The sequence below is a fragment of the Vicugna pacos genome, chromosome 1 (genome assembly GCF_048564905.1).
Source record: "Vicugna pacos chromosome 1, VicPac4, whole genome shotgun sequence".
NCBI lineage: Eukaryota > Metazoa > Chordata > Mammalia > Artiodactyla > Camelidae > Vicugna > Vicugna pacos.
The window spans coordinates 14,208,672-14,228,438 of NC_132987.1; the positions used below are offsets into that span (position 1 = coordinate 14,208,672).

General features: G+C 48.5%; 1 protein-coding gene across 1 annotated transcript in view; it reads left to right on the plus strand.

Moving 5' to 3' along the window:
* The window catches only part of LOC102544716 (inhibitor of carbonic anhydrase-like), a 36,172-nt gene that overhangs the window by 14,312 nt on the left and 2,093 nt on the right, over nucleotides 1–19,767 (plus strand). Inside the window, exons 7-15 of the mRNA XM_031677907.2 lie at nucleotides 330–508; nucleotides 1,854–2,025; nucleotides 2,921–3,063; nucleotides 5,249–5,339; nucleotides 6,512–6,568; nucleotides 7,697–7,852; nucleotides 10,630–10,771; nucleotides 18,579–18,643; nucleotides 19,308–19,492. Coding sequence (XP_031533767.1) covers nucleotides 330–508; nucleotides 1,854–2,025; nucleotides 2,921–3,063; nucleotides 5,249–5,339; nucleotides 6,512–6,568; nucleotides 7,697–7,852; nucleotides 10,630–10,771; nucleotides 18,579–18,643; nucleotides 19,308–19,492 — 1,190 coding nt within the window. The remainder of the gene's footprint in view (nucleotides 1–329; nucleotides 509–1,853; nucleotides 2,026–2,920; nucleotides 3,064–5,248; nucleotides 5,340–6,511; nucleotides 6,569–7,696; nucleotides 7,853–10,629; nucleotides 10,772–18,578; nucleotides 18,644–19,307; nucleotides 19,493–19,767) is intronic.

The following is a 19,767-nucleotide window of genomic DNA, read 5'->3' on the forward strand; positions in this document are numbered from 1 at the left end:
CCCACTTATCTAACTATCTAACAGGGCCACAGAGTCCACTTTGCAGGGTGTGAGAGGAAGGAAGGAAGGATAGATGCCAGAGGTGACCCGGCATTGGGGAACTGGCTGACCGATGGGTCTGCGCTTCTGGCCAAGTGGAGCACTTATAGGCACGTGGAAGTCATCTAAGTTTCGGTTGGCTGACGTGTCATCCCAGGCAGGAGTGGCTCCATCTTGGGCCCAGAAAGTTATTTCAGCAAATTCCCAAATAGTTTGTGATTCGGGGAGGAGCAGGGACCAGGGCTTGTGGCTCTGCCTGCAGCCGGCTCATCTGGGCTTCCCTCCCCCAGAGAACCTGGCTAACAAGGCTGACAGGGACCAGTATGAGCTGCTCTGCAGGGACAACACCCGGAAGCCTGTGGACGAATACAAGGAGTGCCACCTGGCGCGGGTCCCTTCCCACGCCGTCGTGGCCCGCAGCGTGGGCGGCAAGGAGGACTTGATCTGGGAGCTTCTCAACCAGGCCCAGGTGACCCACCCATTGCCCGCTCCTCCTGCTCAGGGGCCCCTGCTTGGATTTGGGGCATTTCCCTTCATTCCTTCTGGCCTTCTGGAAGTCCTGGGTGTGGGACACAGCAGGACCCAGGCCACAGGTCCTCCACTTCACCAACAAGCACTCAGTCTGGATGCAGGAAAGCCTGCAGTGGCCACGAAACTTCCCTTGTTTGGCGTCATCCACGTGGTGGCCCAAAGACTTGACAGACGCCCCTTGTTGCCCCATTTTATTCTTCTCAGTCCTAAAGGGGCCTTCAGGAAGCAGCACAGATGCCCCTCCTACAGGAGCTGTTCCGCCAATCCCATTGACAGGGGACCCTCAGTGGCCATGAGCATTCTCTGTCCTGCGCTGGCTGCCCTCTCCCACAGCCAGCCCCCATCTGTCACCACCCCGTCTCTGTCAGTGCCCTCTGCTCAACACTGGACGTTCAGAGATGGACTAGACAAAAAGACCTGCCCTTGGGCCCATCACAGAATGTACAACGAGCACATTGTGCGCACAAATCATCCCCAGAGGGCACAACCTTGGGGGCGTGGATTGTGTACTTTGAAAAGGACAGAGGGACTGATTTGCAGACTGTCTCTGGGAAGGTTCCTGGGCCCGGAGAGTAAGATGTGTGCACCCCAAGGAAGTGTTGGGGTGTGCCAGAGAACGTAGCAGGTGACATTTTGTGCTGAGCCCCTGCAAAAGCAAAGAGCAGGCAGACATTGCAAAAAGCGTGTGGATGGGTGCTGTGGGGAGGTACAGTCAGGAATGGGTTTGGGCCAGGTGGCAGGAGTTACAAGCCAAGAGCCCTTCGTTTTTGGGGGGGGTCAGAAAGGGGAAGGAACTGCTTGAAGTCCTTCAACGGTAGGCCTAGGGTGACAAACATGTCCAGAACTTCTGACCTCCAGGCTTAAAGGTCCTGGATCACCAGCTGCTTCAGGATGAAGCCTGCTGGGGCCACCTGGGGCAAAATCAGGCGGCCAGCGGTGAGGCTGCCGTCACTGACTGCCCCATGGGAGAGCGGCACAGGAGAGGGACAGCTGCCTGGCCCATGGGGCCCATCACCTTTGGTGCAGCCCTGGAGGGCAACCCCTGGCAGTTTCCCTGAGGCTGCCCAAGGTGGACAAGCCGGGATCTGGGTCAAGCGTTCCCTGGAGAAGACTCGGGAACCTTGTGAGCCACAGGGGCTGCGGAGGGCCTCGGTCACAGCCTTCACTCTCAGCGCTCGTATTTCCCTCCCTTTCTGTTTTCCTTGTCTGCTTTGGTGTTTGTCTGCCCTTTATCTCTCTATGCCAGCCTCCTCCTGTCACCGTTTCTTTTATCCTTTGAACAGGAACATTTTGGAAAAGACAAGACAACGGGATTCCAGCTCTTCCACTCTCCTCATGGAAAGGACCTGCTGTTCACAGACGCCACCCAGGGGTTGTTAAGAGTCCCACCTAAGATGGACACCAAGCTATACCTGGGATATGAGTATGTTGCTGCCATTGAGCGTCTAAGGAGAGGTGGGTAAGGTCCTGGGAGGGACCTGGAGAGCTTGGCAGGGGCAGGGTGGGGGCCCAGGGGGCTTTCTCGGTGTCTGCAAGCCTCACTGGAGGGGCCCGAGGGTGCTACCAACTGTGCTGGGCTCCTGTGGGGCTTTTCTGCTGAGCTGGGAAGAGGTCTCAATAATGGAAGGCCCACAGATTACAGGCAACTTGAGGTCATGATGGTCCTGGCTCCTTTGGATTAACCAGAGTTGTCCCACCTGGCAGTAGGTCTGTTTGCTGGGGAGAACAGGCCATCCTAAACTGAAACGGGAACATGGCCTCTGCCAAGGTCAGGAGCACAGCTAGAATTTCAGGTTCTAATCCAGCTACTACTTTCCTTTGGATCCCAATTGTTCATGGTTCATTTCTTCCTTCCTTATTTTTCCCCCCTTTATTTAGTTAGCCAGTAGTTACTGAACATCTACCCAAACCTCTGTGTTAAACGTGGGCATACTTGGAGAGCAAAGACTGGGTGAGGGGGAGAGCAAGCAGGCCCACCCAGAACAGATGGCACTGACTTCTGACTGGGGAACACTCTCTGGATGGGAGAACCCCGTCCTGTGAGAGAAAACCCCAGAAGGCCCTGCGCTGGGCTGGGGCTCAGAGAAGCCTCCCCCCCGGGGAGCTGATGACTGATTTGGGGAGGTGCAGAGGGGGGCTGTTGCTCTGTCTTCACTGCTGTTTCTGGGAACCAAGTTCCTCATGTCTCCTGGGAGGTGATGGGCGGGAATGAGCTGCGACATGGGCACAAGACATGCCAAGCCTGTCAGCGAGGGCCTCTGGGGCAGCCACTCTGAAGCCAGGGGCGCTAACCCCCTAGTCCCATCTCGGGGCTTCCTTTGCATCTCTGGCTCTTCTCCACCATTTCTAGGTGCAGAAGACCCCCAGAGGGTGATGTGGTGCGCAGTGAGCCAGCACGAGAAGGCCAAGTGTGACGAGTGGAGCGCCCTGAGCGGTGGCATCTTGAGGTGCACAGCGGCGGAGACCACCGAGGACTGCATTGCCGCCATCGTGGTAGGCAGGGCCGGGCCTTCGCAGCTGGCCTTGGACACCCGGGCACACGGCGCTTCTGCTGAGTCAGGTTGAAGGCTCCCTTCCTGAGTGTCTCCCCATCAGCCTTGAGCATGAGACGCACCTATTATGTGCTGTCCCCAACTCTCCAAAGCTCCCCTCCCCGCTGTACCCACAGGTCCCTCCAGCTTGAAAGTACAGAGCAGCCCAGGACCCAGACTCCTTAAGAGTTCAGCTCTGCAGGCGGGAGGGTATAGCTCAGTGGCAGAGCACATGCTTCGTGTGCACAAGGTTCTAGGTTCAATCCCCAGTACCTAATATTCAAAAAATACATAAATAAATAAACCTAAATCCACCCCTCCACACACAAAAAAAAAAAGCTCAGCTCTGCAGTCCAGGGAGCTCTGAGGGTCTTGCCTCGGAAATTGGGTAGTCAGGGCCCCTGTGGATTGTGAAAGCAAATCAATCTTTTCAGTCCTCTGGGCAAGTAAGTTTTTTTTTTTTTCTGGTGATAAAGAGAAATGAAAAATAAATAATATTTACAATTTCATCACTCAAAAATTAGCAGCACATAATTTCTGACTTATGGTATGGCATTGGTTATTAACTGTCCATTTCTCTATGAGCAGACAATATTTTTGCGATTAGAAAAAAATAAACTTATAAATAAAAGACTGAAAAACTGACAAACTTAGGAGACACTACAGTTTTTCTTAAGAAGTTCATAATTTTGGTAAACCTTCCTGGGACCAACTCATAATATTAAGATCTTGCAATGTATACAGTCTCCTAAATTTGTCAATTATCGGAATTAAATGAATTTGAATGCTTGTAAAATTGCCTGGCCTATAATAAAAAGTCAGTGAATGTTAGCAATTATTATTGTTTCAATTCTTGAGCACAGCTGGTGCACTTTCTTAGCTAATGAAGCATTCATTTAAAATACATTTTTAATGGCTGCATAATAGTCCACCAAGTATTTCTGCCTCAACTTATTTAGCCAATTTCTAAATATCTGCATTTGAATTATTTCCAAATCCTTTGCCATTATAGGTAATATGGGATTGAAGATTTTTGCCTTATATCCATCAATATTTCTCAGTGTACCTTTAATATTAATGACAGTCAATATATCTGGAGTTACTTTAAGTGCCACACATGTGTATGAACTCTTAACTTACATTAACTCTTTTAATCCTCATGATCAGCCTATGAGGCAGATTTTTCACTCATTTTATGGGTGGAAAAAAACCGTACATAGAATTGTATTTAGGGAAGTGTCCTTTGGAACAGTCAGATCCCGGAGGCTGTTACATTGTGATTATGGGCAGAAGCTAAGGAATTACACTACCTAAGTTTAAGTCTTAGTGGCTGTCTATTGGACAAATTACTTAACCTCTCTCTGCTTCAGTTTACTAATGTCTAAAAGGGGGAGAATTATAATGCCTACCTTGCTGGGTTTTGTGAGGAATATGCCTGTAATCACTGCAATCACTGTAAAGTGTTTAGAAAATGACTTGGTACACAGTAAGGGCTTGGTAAGTTTTTGCTTCTATAGTTACTACTGTTTTTTATTTTATTTTATTTTAGTACAATGACTACTGTTTTAAGACAGTTTTCTAGAAGGGCAGTTAACAGGTAAAGAGCAGAGTGTGTCTGTGTGTTTTCTTCTTGATCACCTCATCTGTGACTGTAGGTACACATATTTTGTTAAGTTGTTGGAAAAGTTTATTGATTAAAATTATATGTTAATTTTAATGAATCATTTGAGTAGTGTGCTAATGGGGTTATAGGAACAGAATTAAACTCTGCCATATGGAAGAAAAAGTGTTGCATAGAAACAGATTAAATACATACCCTGAGTCAGACCATGTGGATTGTTGAGTGAGTGGCAATGGGTCACAAAGAAAGTGCGGTGTGGGCGTGCCCGGTACTCAGAATGGGTCCCATGAGAGGACACAGAGCCGTCCAGGGAGCATGACCTGGGTTGGGTGTTTGCTCCTGGGTGAACAGGCTAAAGGCGTGACCAGGTTTCTAAACCCTGTGTTTATGTGGTACAAGCTTAGGGTAATCCACCATCTGGTTTATCAAAGAACATGGGACAGGAAGCCAACAAGGTGGAAACCTCTGAGGGTGAGACAGCGTAACAGCCTCACTGTTGTGCTGTTGATTTATTTCTTAACTTCAGAAAGGAGAAGCTGACGCCATGACCTTGGATGGAGGCTTTGTCTACATCGCGGGCAAGTGTGGTCTGGTGCCTGTCCTGGCGGAGAACTACCGTACGTCGGGGGAAGGGTCTCTGTGTTTTCTTCCCTCTGGCTACGTGGACATGGAAAGATGAGGAAATGATTTAGTTCAGGGTTGACATAACAGTAACTATTGTTGGAACAGAGGGAGCTAGTAGCTTACATCTAACTTCCCCAGAGTCAGAGCCAGTTAAGATATAGAGGCAGGAGTTAGGCAGAAAGAAATCAAAATAACACCTTTATTACTGGAAGGGTGATGTTGGAGGGCATGGCGTAGAGCTGGCCACAGGGCTCGGCAAATTGTCCTTGAGTTGGAGTGCCCATCAGTTCAGGAGGACAGATCTGCTGGCTGGCCCCCTGGCTGAGGGCAGAAGAAAACACATTCTGTCACTGGTGAGACAGTGGACACCACCCTCTGAGCCACAGGGGCCTAGATCCTTTTGCCAAATTTGCTAATCCCAAGTTAACTCACTCAGCCGCACTGGGACACTGAAGCACAGGGCCACAAGGTCCTGGTCTTTAGTGGGGATCCATCCACCTGGAGAAATAAAGCCTCCCCCAGAAAAAGCACTTCACCAGTATCATTTGTTGAACCCCCCATCTGCCTGGCAGTGAGGGAGAAACCACACTTTGCCCTTCAAAGCAAAACAACTTTGTGAAGTTGAACATAGTGAACATAGTGGGATCCCCATTTTACAGGTGTGAAAACTAAGGCTTGGGGGAAGCTGAGTGATGTGTCTCAGGTAGAATAAAGGCTGCATCCAGGTCTTTCTGACAACATGGGCTGGATCCCTCCCCTCCAACATAGCAAGACTCTAACGATTGCCTCCCAGCCCAGAGCTCTGAAGGGGAGAGTGTCAGGATGACTAGAACCAAACAGCAAATGCGACAGGACCTCTGGCAAGGCCGTCAGTGGCTTCTGCTCTCCCCCTCAACCCCTTCATTGAACATCCCATTTTCCTTGTCTGTAGCTCCCGGAGTGTTGAGCAGATTCTGGGGTGGAACCTAATGTTCAAATAACAAAGATCGGGGGGAGGAGGTAAAGTAGGGCTGCAGAATCTTGGCTTGTTGGCGGCCAGTGACAAACTGCTGAGTGAGCCTTTCTCCTCATTTTAATCCTATTGAGACTGAGAATTCTGACTCCGGCTTGAGTAATGTGAGCGTTTAATGCCCTGTACCTCAGTTCTTTTTCTTTTTCTTTTTAGTGTCTCATGATGGCAAAGAGCAGTTTGGATCTAAGTGTGTAAACACACCCACGGAAGGTGAGTCAGAATCAGTGACACTGGGCCTTAAAGGTAAAGGCCTGTTGTCCGGGAGACGGTGAGGAAAGCTTTACAAATAAACAAAAGTTACTAGAGATGTGAAATAAAAGAAGACCCTGCCACTGAGTTCATTGTGAGGAGGTAAGTCTGTGGTGAGCTGTGTGATAATAATTACTAATTCTCGGGTCCTTCACAGTCGACAGAGGACTCCTGCTTGCATGTTCCTGCTCACTCTGCTCAGCAGTCCTGTAGCATGTGGCATCGTTGTCCGTGTCACCCAGATGGGAAAGTGAGGCTCAGGGACTGTGGGACTTGCCCAGGGCCACACAGCCAGGGAGTGGCGGCACCTGGGCTTGAGCAGAGGCCGCGTGACTGGAAACCCCGTGCCCCTGCTGAGCCCCCGGGGTGCTCCCCGGCACGTGCTGCCACCCATCTCTGCACGGAGGTCAGCACGGCGGGCAGGAGCCTGCCCCTGCCTTGCCTGGTGCCATGTGGAGGCCTCACGGGGGGAGGGGAGTCGGAGGTGCGGGTATTACTGCAAACCTAGAAAACCAAAGACAACTTTAAGAAGTCATTAAAGTTCTTTCTGTTCAACAGAAATAACGTAAACAGATGCACACTCCTACGTACAAAGATTTGTTTAGAGAAGTGGTTTGTAATAGGGGAAGTGGGTCACAACGTAAATGCTCACCACCGGGGGATTATAAAATACCATACCTCCATACAGTGGGACGTAACTTAGCTTCAACTAATAAATAGAATAAGATAGCCGCATCTACTTCTGCGGAATCAACAAGCTGTCTACAACGCATCATTGAGGAAGAACAAGGCAACTGGCAGAAAAGAACGTAGAGCAGGATTCCGTTGAACAAGTCTGAAGTGTGTGCGTAAATATTTGTGAGTGTATGTATGCAGACATGCCTGGAGAGCATTAGAGTCAGTCTGTTTGGCCCAGTACCTAACCGTGATGTCTACTGGGAGGATCTCCTGCTCAAGCAAGGCGAGGGCCTCAAGCTGTCCCCCTCCCCTGGGCAAACGGCAGGCGGGGGAGAGCTGCAGCGGCCCCGGGGTACATTTTTGGAGGGCCCTGGAGGACTTGAAATTGCACGTTGATGTCTCTGTTGCAAGGTTACTACGTCGTGGCCTTGGTCAAGAAGTCAGATGCCGACCTCACCTGGAACTCTCTGCAAGGGAAGAAGTCCTGCCACGGTGCAGTTGGCACTTCTGCAGGCTGGCACGTCCCCATGGGTTTCATACACAACCAGACTGGGTCCTGTCAACTTGGTGAGTGTGCTCTGGGCGGCGGGGTGGCAGCCCCTCCCTGGGGCCTGTGCCGGGATAGGGGAAAACTTCAGATCAAGGAACAGCATGAATGGGTGGTGTGGTCCAGGGCTGGACAGACAAGTGGGCGGCTTCACATCTCCTTAGCCAGACTCCCCTTTCACATCTCCTGCCCCACCCCCACTTGCTTCTGAGGGGCGTGGCTTGGCCCAAAGGGCAGATCTCAGGGAAATATCCTACTCTTTGTGTCTTTCATCTGACTCGGGGAAGGAGCCTCGGTTGCAATGCAAGAGCGGGATGTAGGTGTGCACATGTGGGGGGTTGTCTGTCTGTGTTGTTTTCCCATGTAAACTGAATTGGCTGCTTTCTTAATTGAAAACCTTAGACCAGTGAATCTTCATCTCTCATTTTCATCCTCCTCTTAAATTTTCACGTTAGTCATTTCAGCAACACTCTCGCCAATACTTAACAGGCTCCTGCCCCCCTGGTGTCCTCAGCCATCTGACAGATCCCAGCCCTGCATGAACCCCATCACTGCCATCTCAGCCCTCTGCACTTAGCAGCTGAACATAGCTGGAGGATGTCACAGCGCAGAGCAGTTCGTTCCATGGAAATGCTCCAGCTGCTGGCCTCAGGGGGCCCCGGAGCTCAGGAGCACCCCCACCGTTTCTCTGCTCCACACCCCACACTTCTGAATAATTATCCTAACATCCTATCTGTCCAGACATCTCCACCCCACACCCATATATCACCCTTTCTCAGCAGATGATATCATCTGCACCTGCAAGGGACAACTGAAAGTCAAAAAGTTTCCCGTCAACACCCCACCAACCAAAGCTTGAGGGCTCCTGCTGGCCGCATCTGCTCAGCCTCCCCCCACAACCAGCCAGCCCTCCCACCAGCACCTGGTGTGGGCCCCTGCCTTGTGCCCCTGCCCAGAGCCTCGCCGTTGGTGACTGCTACTTCTTCCTCTGATAGAGTCAACAATTTCTTTCAACATGTAAATGCATCCAGTGTCTTTGATCTGTAAAAATCCTCCCGCTCCCAACATTCCCCTCCAGCCTACTCCTCCCCTTTAAGGCCAGACCTCTTCGAAGCCCGGTCTGAGCCACTCACCTCCTGCTCACGGCTGCTCTCCCCGCCCTCGGGCTCCATAGCATCGTTCCACACAGAGAGCTCTGCTCAAGGCCATGGGGACCTCTGTGTTGCTCAACCTGTTCCTCCATGACCTCTCCTTCTTCAAATCACCTTAATCCACAATCTCCTGGCTCTTGTGAAAACACACGGCTACCCTTTTCCTCCTATCCCTACAAAGTCCCCCTTTCCCAACCTGGTTAATAAATATTTGAGTTGCTTAAAGCAACTTCTCCTTTACTCTAAATCCAACCCCCAAGCACTCACATCCATGCCTCTAGCCTTGATTACCATCTAAACAAATACTATCTGTGCAAAGCTAGGCACATAGCGAGCACTAGATAAATGTTTGCTGCTGTCACAATTATTAATGTTGTGTCTGTAAGTTGATAACTGTCAAGTTTTCCTCCCTAGCACAGATCTCTCCTTGACCTCCAGACCTGTATATATCGAGCTGCCTGCTTGACACTGTGTAGTCAGATAGCTCAAAGGCACATGAAGCTCAACCTGTACAAAATGGAATGTGTCATCTCTGTAGGGCTACCTAGCTTGGAGGACGCCCCCACAGTCCAGCCACAGGCATAGCTGGAAACCAAGCTGTCATCCTCCACACGCCCGTCCATCACCAGTGATGCCAGCTTCTCCTCCCTCTACCTGGCCCCTCCCCTTTGTGCTACTCTGGTCCAAGCTGCCCTCACATCCTCTGGACTCCTGCCTGCTATCTGCACCCCAATCTTCCCCGGCTCACCCCACTGCTAGACCCCTGGCCCAGCTTTGTCTGAAGCCCTTCAGAGGCTTCCCATTTCTGTATGGATAAAGAACAGATGTACACAAAGGTGCAAAACAACAACATGTGGTTTGGACCCGGACTCCTCTCACTCACTGGGCCTCTGGGTGGTCCAGGCCCAATGGCCTCCATTAAGCTCTCTGTGCTGTTTGCCCCACTGCCCCGAAACCCTCACCCTAGGCCTTTGCAGATGCTGCTCCCTGTCTGTAAAGATTGTCCCTTCGCCCTTCACTTGAGTAATTCCTATTTATTCTTTATCTGACTCCCCTGTCTACACCTCGTTCCTTTATCTGTAGCCTTGGAACCATGTTCTTTTCCCCAGAGCACAGTGGAGACACACGAATTCACTGGTGTGGTTACTTGAGTTGAGACTATTGCCCGGGGGCTTGGGGTCCAGGGGGGCAGGGCCTGTAAGATTTCCTCACCACGGTGCCCCGGGCACAAGGCTTGGTGGCTAGGCCTCTCTGGCCACTTCATGGCCTTTGAGTCATGGTGGCCGACCTTGAGAAGAAGGACAAGGGCGGCAGAGGTCAGGAAGCACGCGGGACAGGTGCAGCCAGCCAGGACTTCTAATTCTGTCCTCTCTCTTAGGGTTAAATCTGTGTCCACCCTTCCACGCCACTGCCCTGTGCCAGGACTTCTGTGAGCTCACAGACCCTTGTCCCAGTTTCAGCCAGTCCCCCTTTACTTTGCTCCAGCTGCAACTTTTTTTTTATTCCAAAAGATTTTTGTTTCTAATAATATGGTATTAAATACCTGAATGTGTTTTTATATCACTCAGGCAATTTTAGGGACAGAATCTGAGTCTTTCTTGCCTACACAGGCAACAAAAGCTGACCTCCTGTGTCCTCCTGTGCAGATAAGTTCTTCAGTCAAAGCTGTGCCCCTGGGTCTGATCCAGAGTCCAGCCTCTGTGCTCTTTGCAGCGGTCACAGTAAGTCAGCCCACAGGTGTGCTCCCAACAGCCAGGAGGGGTACTACGGCTCCAGTGGGGCGCTCAGGTGAGTAGCGTCCATCCACCCCCTTCCACTTGGGCCCCAACCAGGTGAACTTCTTATCTCTTCACCTCTTTCATCATCCCGCTGTCTGGGTGCTACATTTAGGAGGAGCCAGAGTTAGGGAACAGACAGAGCTGCAGGTTCCAGGTGGCCCCAAGGACTGGAACTCTGGGGCAGAGCCAGCTGACCTCGGGCGCCTGGGGAGAGGCAAGAATGACGGACGCAGGGTCTCAACCCCGCTTCTATCTTTGATCCTTTCTTTTGTGTGGCTGTGAACAGGTCACAGGATCTTTCAGAACCTCAGTTTAAAATAAAAGGAAGAGGGATAAATTTGGGAGTTTGAGATTTGCAAACAATAGCCACTATATATAAAAATAGATAAAAAACAAATTCCTTTTGTATAGCACAGGGAACTATAGTCACTATCTTGTAATAATCATTAATGAAAAAGAATATGGAAACGAATATATGTTATGTATATGCATGACTGGGGCACTGTGCTGCACACCAGAAACTGACACATTGTAACTAACTATACTTCAATTAAAAAAAATAAAAAGAAGGACACTGTACACGTGCTTCTCACACCCAGTGGATGAGTACAGTTTAAGAACAGATATTTCTGGGCTCCTTCATCCATTCCAGAAATATTTATTGAGCACCTTGTATGTGACAGGCATTGTTCTAGGCAGAGGGGTTATATAACGCAGCAATGGGACACACATCTCCTACGACTCCCTGAGTCTCGTGGGGACAGTAGGATAAAAGTCATAAAGGACAATCACTTCCAAACTGTGATAAAGTGCTGCGGAGGTAACAAAGGGTGGGCAGTGACTTGAGGACAATCTTAGCAAAGGTGACTAGGGAAGGCCTCAGTATCAGAGGGGCCATGTGAACTGAGGGTTAAATACTGAGAGGGCATCAGGCCTGAGAAAATTGGGAGAAGAGTAATCCAGGAGGAAGGAGCAGAGAGGACAAAGGCAGGGGCCGGGACAGATCATGCTGTGTTTGAGGCCTGAGTGGTGGACATGGGAGGAGGGGACAGTGAGTGGGCAGCGTGGACAATTTGAGGCACTAGGGCGTGTTGTGTGGATTCGGGCTGTGTGGCTATGGTGTGGAGATGGTGTGAGCCTCTAGAAATGATCCTTCTATTCATCGCACTACCAGACTACCTCATCTCGTCCTCTCCAAAGTTTTGTCCCCATCATAAGCCATACATAAATGATCTATTTCACAGATCCTGCTACCACAGTATTGCTGAACATTAAGCCTAAGCTAAAATAGTTTAACTTTACATTGGGAGGTGCATTGATATTAGGATCGATGGCCCCATTTCAGTATGATTATGATAGCATCACAGAGGACCTAGAACGCCGTCCTCAGAGTTTTGTCCTGAACCACGACTTCCCCTCTTTCCAAAATGAAGGTGAACAATCTTAGCTCCGAACATCTTATTCTCACCATCACCTCCTGCCTGCCTTTCTCTCCCTCTAGCTTCCTGACTCAACAGCCCTTCACTCCTACTGACCTGTGATCTGTTGATCCTGCAGACTCTTCCCTGTTCTCACCCTACTTCCTGTCCTTCTCCCCCTCAATACCCAGCACACGTTCCACAGCGAACCGTGATAATTACCCCGCTGTGCACATCTTCAGATGCCTGTCCCCTCCCCTGGCTGAGCCCTGACCTGGGTTAGGTCCAGCCTCCCACTACTCAGCGCTGACACTTCCAGGCTGACAGGCCTCCCTGTGAAGTAGTGAGAACCCAACTCAGATGAGGCCTCTGTCTCTAGTCCACTTGTTACCCCAAAAGGTAAAGACCCTGATTTTTGTCATACACGGAAGACAAGTTTACAGTCAGGACATGGTTCGTTGTGTAGCGAAAGATTTTAAACGATTTATTTAAAAAGAAAGGAAAAGTACACCCCAAGAATGGGAGACGAGCTGATCCAAAGGAGGAAAAAGCCACGGTTCTTGTCTCTCTTTTCTCTCATGCCCTCGCTCAGAGGTGGTCTCTTGATTGATTGACAGCTCTTGTCCCCGGAGCGCTGAGTCACATTTGGTCCCTTTGCGCATGTCCTTACCCATGATGTACACAGAAACACCCATGGCAGGGGGCCTAAACCGCAGTTAATTATAATACAACGAACACTGGGTTGTGTCTGGTTAATTCCTTTCTGCTACCCTGCAGTCGTGGCTGTTGGATTCCAACCAGTTTCTTGCTGCCACTCATTTAGAAGAAGTAAAGCCCCTTTATGCTGGAGGCGGGTATAATGCCATCATCTGGACCACACTCCCTCTCTGCCATCTGTCTACCCAGTGTCCCCACTTATCTCGCTACCTAACACACTCACCAGCCTCCTCTCCTGGAAGACCATTCCACACTCTTTCCTCTTCTCAGTCCTCCAAAACCTCTTCCTCCATCTGTCACACCATTGTTTCCTATTTCACCTGAGAAAATGGAAGCAACCAAAAGAGGATGTCCCACCAAAAAGAGAAAGAAAAATGCCATATGATATCGCTTATATGTGGAATCTAAAAAAAAAAAAAGGACACAAACAAATTTATCTACAAAACAGAAACAGACTCACAGACATAGAGAACAAACTTATGGTTACCAGGGAGTAAAGGGGGTGGGAAGGGGTAAATTGGGAATTTGAAAATTGCACCCCTTGGGGAGTGATGGAGCTGTTAGCTATCTTGATTGTGGTGGTGGTGTCACTGGTGTTATACGTCTATCAAAATTCATCAAAGTGTACATCTGAAATATGTGTATTTTACTGTATAGGAACCATACCACAATAAAGATGTTAAAAAAAAACAACAGTGACAAAAAAGAGGATGTCCCACTGCTACGTCTGCCCCTGTGCTGGCCTCTGTGCCCATCGACGCTGCCCTCTGTCCTCTTATTCAGAAAGAGCAGGCTGCCTCCTGGCTGAGCCCAGTCCTGCACCTGCATTGGTCGCCTCCCCTCCAGTCCGTTCGAGGGCGTGGCCCCAGTACTTCCCTCTCTCTCCTGCATCCTCACACCCCATTCTCTACAGGATGGTTTCCATCAGCATACAAACATGCTGCTATCTTTTCATCTCAAACATAAAGAAATAGGTAAAACTTCTCTTGATCTCACTTTCCAGCAAATTCCCAAGTTGCTTCTTCTCTTTACAATTCCTCGAAGCAGTGTGTTTTCACATCCTTGCTCATTTCAGTTTTTCTCCTTTCAATCTCCCTAATACCCAGTTTGAGAATCTGTTCACCTCCCCCAGCCCCAACCAGTGGAGCTGGTTTTATTATTGTATTTAAATTACTTGCAGAAAACCTTCCTCCTCACTGTTGGCATGTGGAGAGTCTGCTCCCAACACACCTCCCCCTTGGTACACCACCACCTGCCACGCAGAGGCAACTGCACTTTTAAATCACCAGTGGCCTCAATGTTGCTAAATAAATCCAAAGACCAGATCATTGGTACCACCCATCACTTCCTCCTCTCGCATACATTTTCTTCCTGTGCTTCAGGATACTACACTCTCTTGGATTCCCTCCTCTCTGTCCTGTTACTGAGTCTCAGTCTCTTTGCTGGTTCTGCCTTGTCGGCGTGTCTCAGGGCTTCATCCTTGGTTTTCTCTTTTCATGCCCACACCTGGGTGGTTTTATCTAGTTTTGATCCATCTATATACTGATAATTCCCAAATTTACATTCCTGTTCAGCCATCTCTTCAAATCTCCAGGTGGAATGCTAGAGTCATACATCCAACTACCTCCTGGGCATCTCCACTTGGATTTCTAATCAGCATCTCAAATTTAAATGTCCCAAACTGAGCTTCTGAAATTTCACACACTCCTACCCAAACCAGTACCTCCTGTCATCTTCCCCATCTCAGTTAAAGGCAACTCCATTTTTTCTTTAGGAAAAAGTCAAAACCTTGGGGTGCGTATGTTATGTGTCTACTCTTTCTCTCAGACTCTGTATCTGGGTCATCATCAAATCATGTTGGCCTGCAGAGGGTAGCCAGAATTGACCTCATCACCTATCTCCACTGGTACCACCTTGATCCAAACTACCATCATATCTCCCCAGATTGTAGCCCCGCTAACAGGTTTCTGTCATCTGTCCTATTCCTCCCCAAGCCACAGTCTATTCTGAACACATTAGCAAGAGTGATTCTGTTAAAATATAAGTCAGAGGATCATATTTCTCTGCTTAAATCCCCCCAGTGATTTCCCATATTACTTAGAGTAAAAGCCAAGGTCCTTCTTTGACCTGTATGGCCCCCTTGTGATCTGGGAAGGCGCTGTATGACCTAATTTCCTACCTTTCCCCTTGCTCTCTCTGCTTCAGGCATCTTGGCATCCCAGCTGTTTCTTGAAGATATCAGGCATGCTCCTGCCTCAGGGCCTTTGCATTTGCTCTTACCCCCATCTGGAGTGCTCTTCCTTCTCATATCATCATGGCTAGGTCCCTCATCAACTTTAGAATTTTTCAAGGATTTCTTTCCTGGCCACTCTGTAATTTTACACACACACGCACACACACACACACACACCCTCACCAATGTTTCATATCCACCTGTCTTGCTTTATGTTTTTTTTAGCTCTTTTCACTCTCTGGAAAACTATACATCTTCTCAACTTATCTTGATTAAAACCTTTTTTCTTTAATAAAATGAATAAGGGCTTTGGTTGCAAGTGAATAAAACCTCACGTGAACCAACTTAATCCAAGGGGATGTTTTAACAGGTGTGTGGGAGCCTCCCCCCCCCACACCAAGGACCCAGCCAAGATGCTTTAAGGCAAGAGTCACCAGGTAAAATTCAGGCCCCCCAGTTAAATTAGAATTCCAGATAAACGATGAATGAGTTTTTAGCATAAGGGGATACACTCTGCTTCCCCTGTCTCTCTTCTTTCTGCACATCTGCCTCACTTCTCTTTCCCTACAGGGTGGGTTTCTGTTTCTCAGGCTACATGGAGGAAAAAGTCTGTGACCAGCAGCCCCGATATTGTTCCAGCTCCTCAGTTATAAAGAAGCAGTCAAACACAGACCATAATGTCCCGGCCCCCAGGAAACGGGATTGTCAGCCAAGTTCAGGTGGAACTTCCTCCTTGTCCAGCTCGTGCAGTGAAGTTGCATTGTTAACGTCTAGCTTCCTCCACTGTGATCAGGTGAATTGAAGGGAATGTGGAGGGGGAGTCAGTTCTCAAAAAAGTATGAAAATTTGGTAGACCAAATAAGAACCAAAAATTTATAAATAAAATTCTACAGAGGCAATTTTGTTTTCCTAGATATAAAAAATCACATTATATTAATTATCTTCTTCATATGTTGCTATGACAATTAAATTTTATGACGGCCATCACAGTAAGTGCTCAATAAATGTTGGCTGCTAATATTATTTTCTTTCTTATGTTCAGTTCCTACATAAAGCTTAGTATGTAAAATCTAAAAAAAAAAATCACATTTTAATACTATATAGTATTGTGAGACTATGATCAGTCCAGGCTGGTTTATGTGAATGACAAATCAATCAATGGAAAAGAAACACCTTCCAATACAAACCCATGGACAGACTAGATTTGGTCTATAGCAAAGATGGAATTTCATATCACTGGGAAAGGATGAACTTGAGAGATCAAGTAAAACAAGGACGGCGCACTGGCCCCTGCATCTGGTGACTCCGGCAGGAACTGATTCAATAGTGAGTCAGTCCCATAAGATGATTGGCAAGGGTCAGAGAGGGTTGTGTGCAGGGGTGCTGATGGTTAGTGCTATGATCTTTTTAGGTGCTTGGATGAGTCGAGGAGAGAGGCCCATGGCTGAGGGCAGTGTGAGACCAAGGCAGGGCTTATTGTTTGTTTGTTTTAAAAAGAAGTGTGCATGTTGATGGAAAGAGCACAAGGGTTATAGAGGACAGAGGATAACTACAGTGGGAAGTGCCTGAGGGGGGTGGGGTGGGATGCAGGGCACCTGGGGAGGAGGCCTTCCCCCCTCCTTTGTACCTGGAGGGCAGGAGAAGAGTGCTGGAGACTTGGGCTGCAGGATGTGGCAGAGGGATGCTGAAATGAGCCCATGTGATGATTTCTGTGTTTCCTCTGGGATGCGGGCGCACACGTCAGAGTGAAGGTTGGGAAGGGTATGTGGAGAGACAGGTTTGCGGGAAGTGGGAGAACGTTTTGAAGTCACTGCTCGATGGAGCAGGGAGGGGAGTGTCTCAGCAGTGGTCTCACACTAGAGCACCAATCTCCCAGAGGCCTTGTTAAAACAGAGATTCTGGACCCCACCCCCAGAGTTCCTGAGCCAGTAGTAGGTCTGGGGTGGGAGCTGAGAATGTGCATTTCTCTCTTTTTTTTAATTCTTATTTTTTTTTTATTGAAGTGTAGTCGATTTCCAATGTTAGTATCATGGGTACAGCAAAGCGACTTAGTAGAATGTACATTTCTAGTGAGTTCCCCACGGTGCTGATGCTGGAAATCCAGCCTACACTTTGAGAACCACAGGTCCGGAGTAGAGCAGGGACCACAGGAATGCCCAGGTGACGTTAATGATCGGGAAGTTCAGGTCTGCCTTACTGCTGAGGTGCAGACACACCTGAGGCAGGTGATCATGCTCATTCAGGGCTGAGATTCTGTGGCTGGGGGAGTAAAGCAAAGAAATAGGGCAAGTCTCTGTAGGAAGATTGAATGGGAGTAACTGATCCTAGCTGAGAATTGAGAGACCTGAAGACTGGAGAGACAACTGGAGAGGTGCTCCTGAAAATTAATGATTAATATCAATTTCCAACTGACTGAATATCACAAAACTGATTTCTTAGTGTGCTCAACATTTCTCATAAAGAATACACCTCAGATTCCACATGAATGTATCATACGGTATTTTCTTCTCCTTCTGGCTTACTTCACTTAGAATGATGATCTCCAGGTCCATCCATATTGCTGCAAACAGCATTATTTTAGTCTTTTTTATGGCTGAGTAGATTTTTAAATATTAACTAGTATATATAAATATATAAACAACAAGTTTCTTCCGTATAGCACAGGTAACTATATTCAATACCTTGTAGTAACCTATAATAAAAAAGAATATGAAAATGAACATATGTATGTGTATGTATGACTGAGACATTGTGCTATATACTGGAAATTGACACATTGTAAGCTGACGGTACTTGAACAACAACACAAATGCACCTTAAACACAGAGAAACTTTTTTGAGGGGATTACGCGTGGACATATATCTAGTGATGCACATTAACGTGTATTAAGGCTGAGTAGCTGTATGTGTGTGATGACTCTTTCAGAATCACATCTTCCATGCTGATTTTAATCTCTGATGTGAGTTTCTATCCAACTGAGAATCATCCTTGAATATCCCTGTTTTTTGTTTGTTTGTTTGCTTTGTTTTGGGGTGGGACGGAGGTAATTAGGTTTACTTATTTATTTACTTTTTTTAGAGAGGATACATGGGGACTGAACCCAGGACCTCATGCATGCTGAGCATGTGCTCTACCATTTGAGCTGTACCCTCCCCCCAATATCCCTGTTAACACGAGAGCACAAGCATCTCCTGTGGAGAAATTGATCTGCATTTAAAATAAGGAAGCAAACAGTGGGTATCTACAGTAGAAACAAAACAAGCAGATTTCTTCTCCTATTACATTTCCCCTCGAGTTCCCAGGGACAGCCAGGCACGACAGTTGTGTGTGGGGGAGTGAGCGGTCCGTGTCAGACATGTCGAGTGGCCCGGGGAGAGGGGACGCGAGCCTCCCGCTCTCCCTCCCACTCCTGTCGGCCCTTCTTGCTGACCTGACCCTCGCCATGCAGGTGTCTGGTGGAGAAGGGAGACGTGGCCTTTGTGAAGCACCCCACGGTCCTGCAGAACACTGACGGTCAGTGCCGGCGCTGCCCCTTCCTCCCTCGGAAAACTCCGAGTCTGTCCTGGAAAATCACTCCCCAGGTGGCAACGGGGGAAGTTTATTAGCCCCATCAGACTCCAGTGACTTTGGTCCTAATGTCTTTTATTTAGGGAATGAGAAAATTCTTACGTCTGGTCAGACTGGGCAGGGTTGATTATCACATTGGCCTTGAACCCAACCAACAGACACACGGAGGCCACTGTCCATATGAGCACGTTTGCTCTCTTGATTTTAGGCGTCCTGTATATTCTGGATACCAGTTTTTGTCAGCTGTATGTATTGCAAGTATCTCATCCCTCTCTGAAAAGGCATGTCTTTTCACTTTCTTAATGATGTCTTTTGAAGAACATTCTTAATTTTAAAATAGTTCAATCGCTCAGTCTTTTCCCTTCCAGCTAGTGCTTTTCAGGCCTGTTGAAGAAATCTTTGCCTTTAACGGGACTGAAAAAGCACTAACCAAAAAGGTTATGAGTTTATGCCTTTATGAATGTTTCTCTTCTGTTTTGTTCTGAAAGCTTTATTGTTTCATTTGTCTCCGTAATTCTCCCAGACACCGGTGTTCGGTCACATGCACCCAGTGAGGGTACTTTGACCACAGCCATCAGCTTTGGCCCATCCACCTCCTCTTTCTCCCCAGGAAAGAACCCCGAGGCCTGGGCAAAGGGTCTGAAGAAGGAGGACTTTCAGCTGCTGTGTCTTGATGGCACCAGAAAGCCTGTGACTGAGGCCCAGAGCTGCCACCTGGCCGTGGTCCCAAATCATGCTGTGGTCTCAAGGAAAGATAAGGCAGATTTTGTCCGCAGAATGCTCTTCAACCAACAGGTATGGGCCTTCAGTCCTCATCCTCCAAATAAATACTCAGTTCACTCGCAAAGCTGCACACACACACCTCCAGCCCGGCCACACGTGCTCTCTCCCTGGGCAGGGGGCCTTCCTCCCTAAGTCGGGGGTCCTGCGTCTGCTGAAAGTGGAAGGGTGGTGGCTGTGTTCACTTCTTGCTCCGGGGCTGTCTAGAATATCACAGAAGACTGGAAGAGTCTCAGGCACGTAGGCATCGCCACGCCTCCCTGAGACTCACTCGGCTCTCTGAGCAGAGC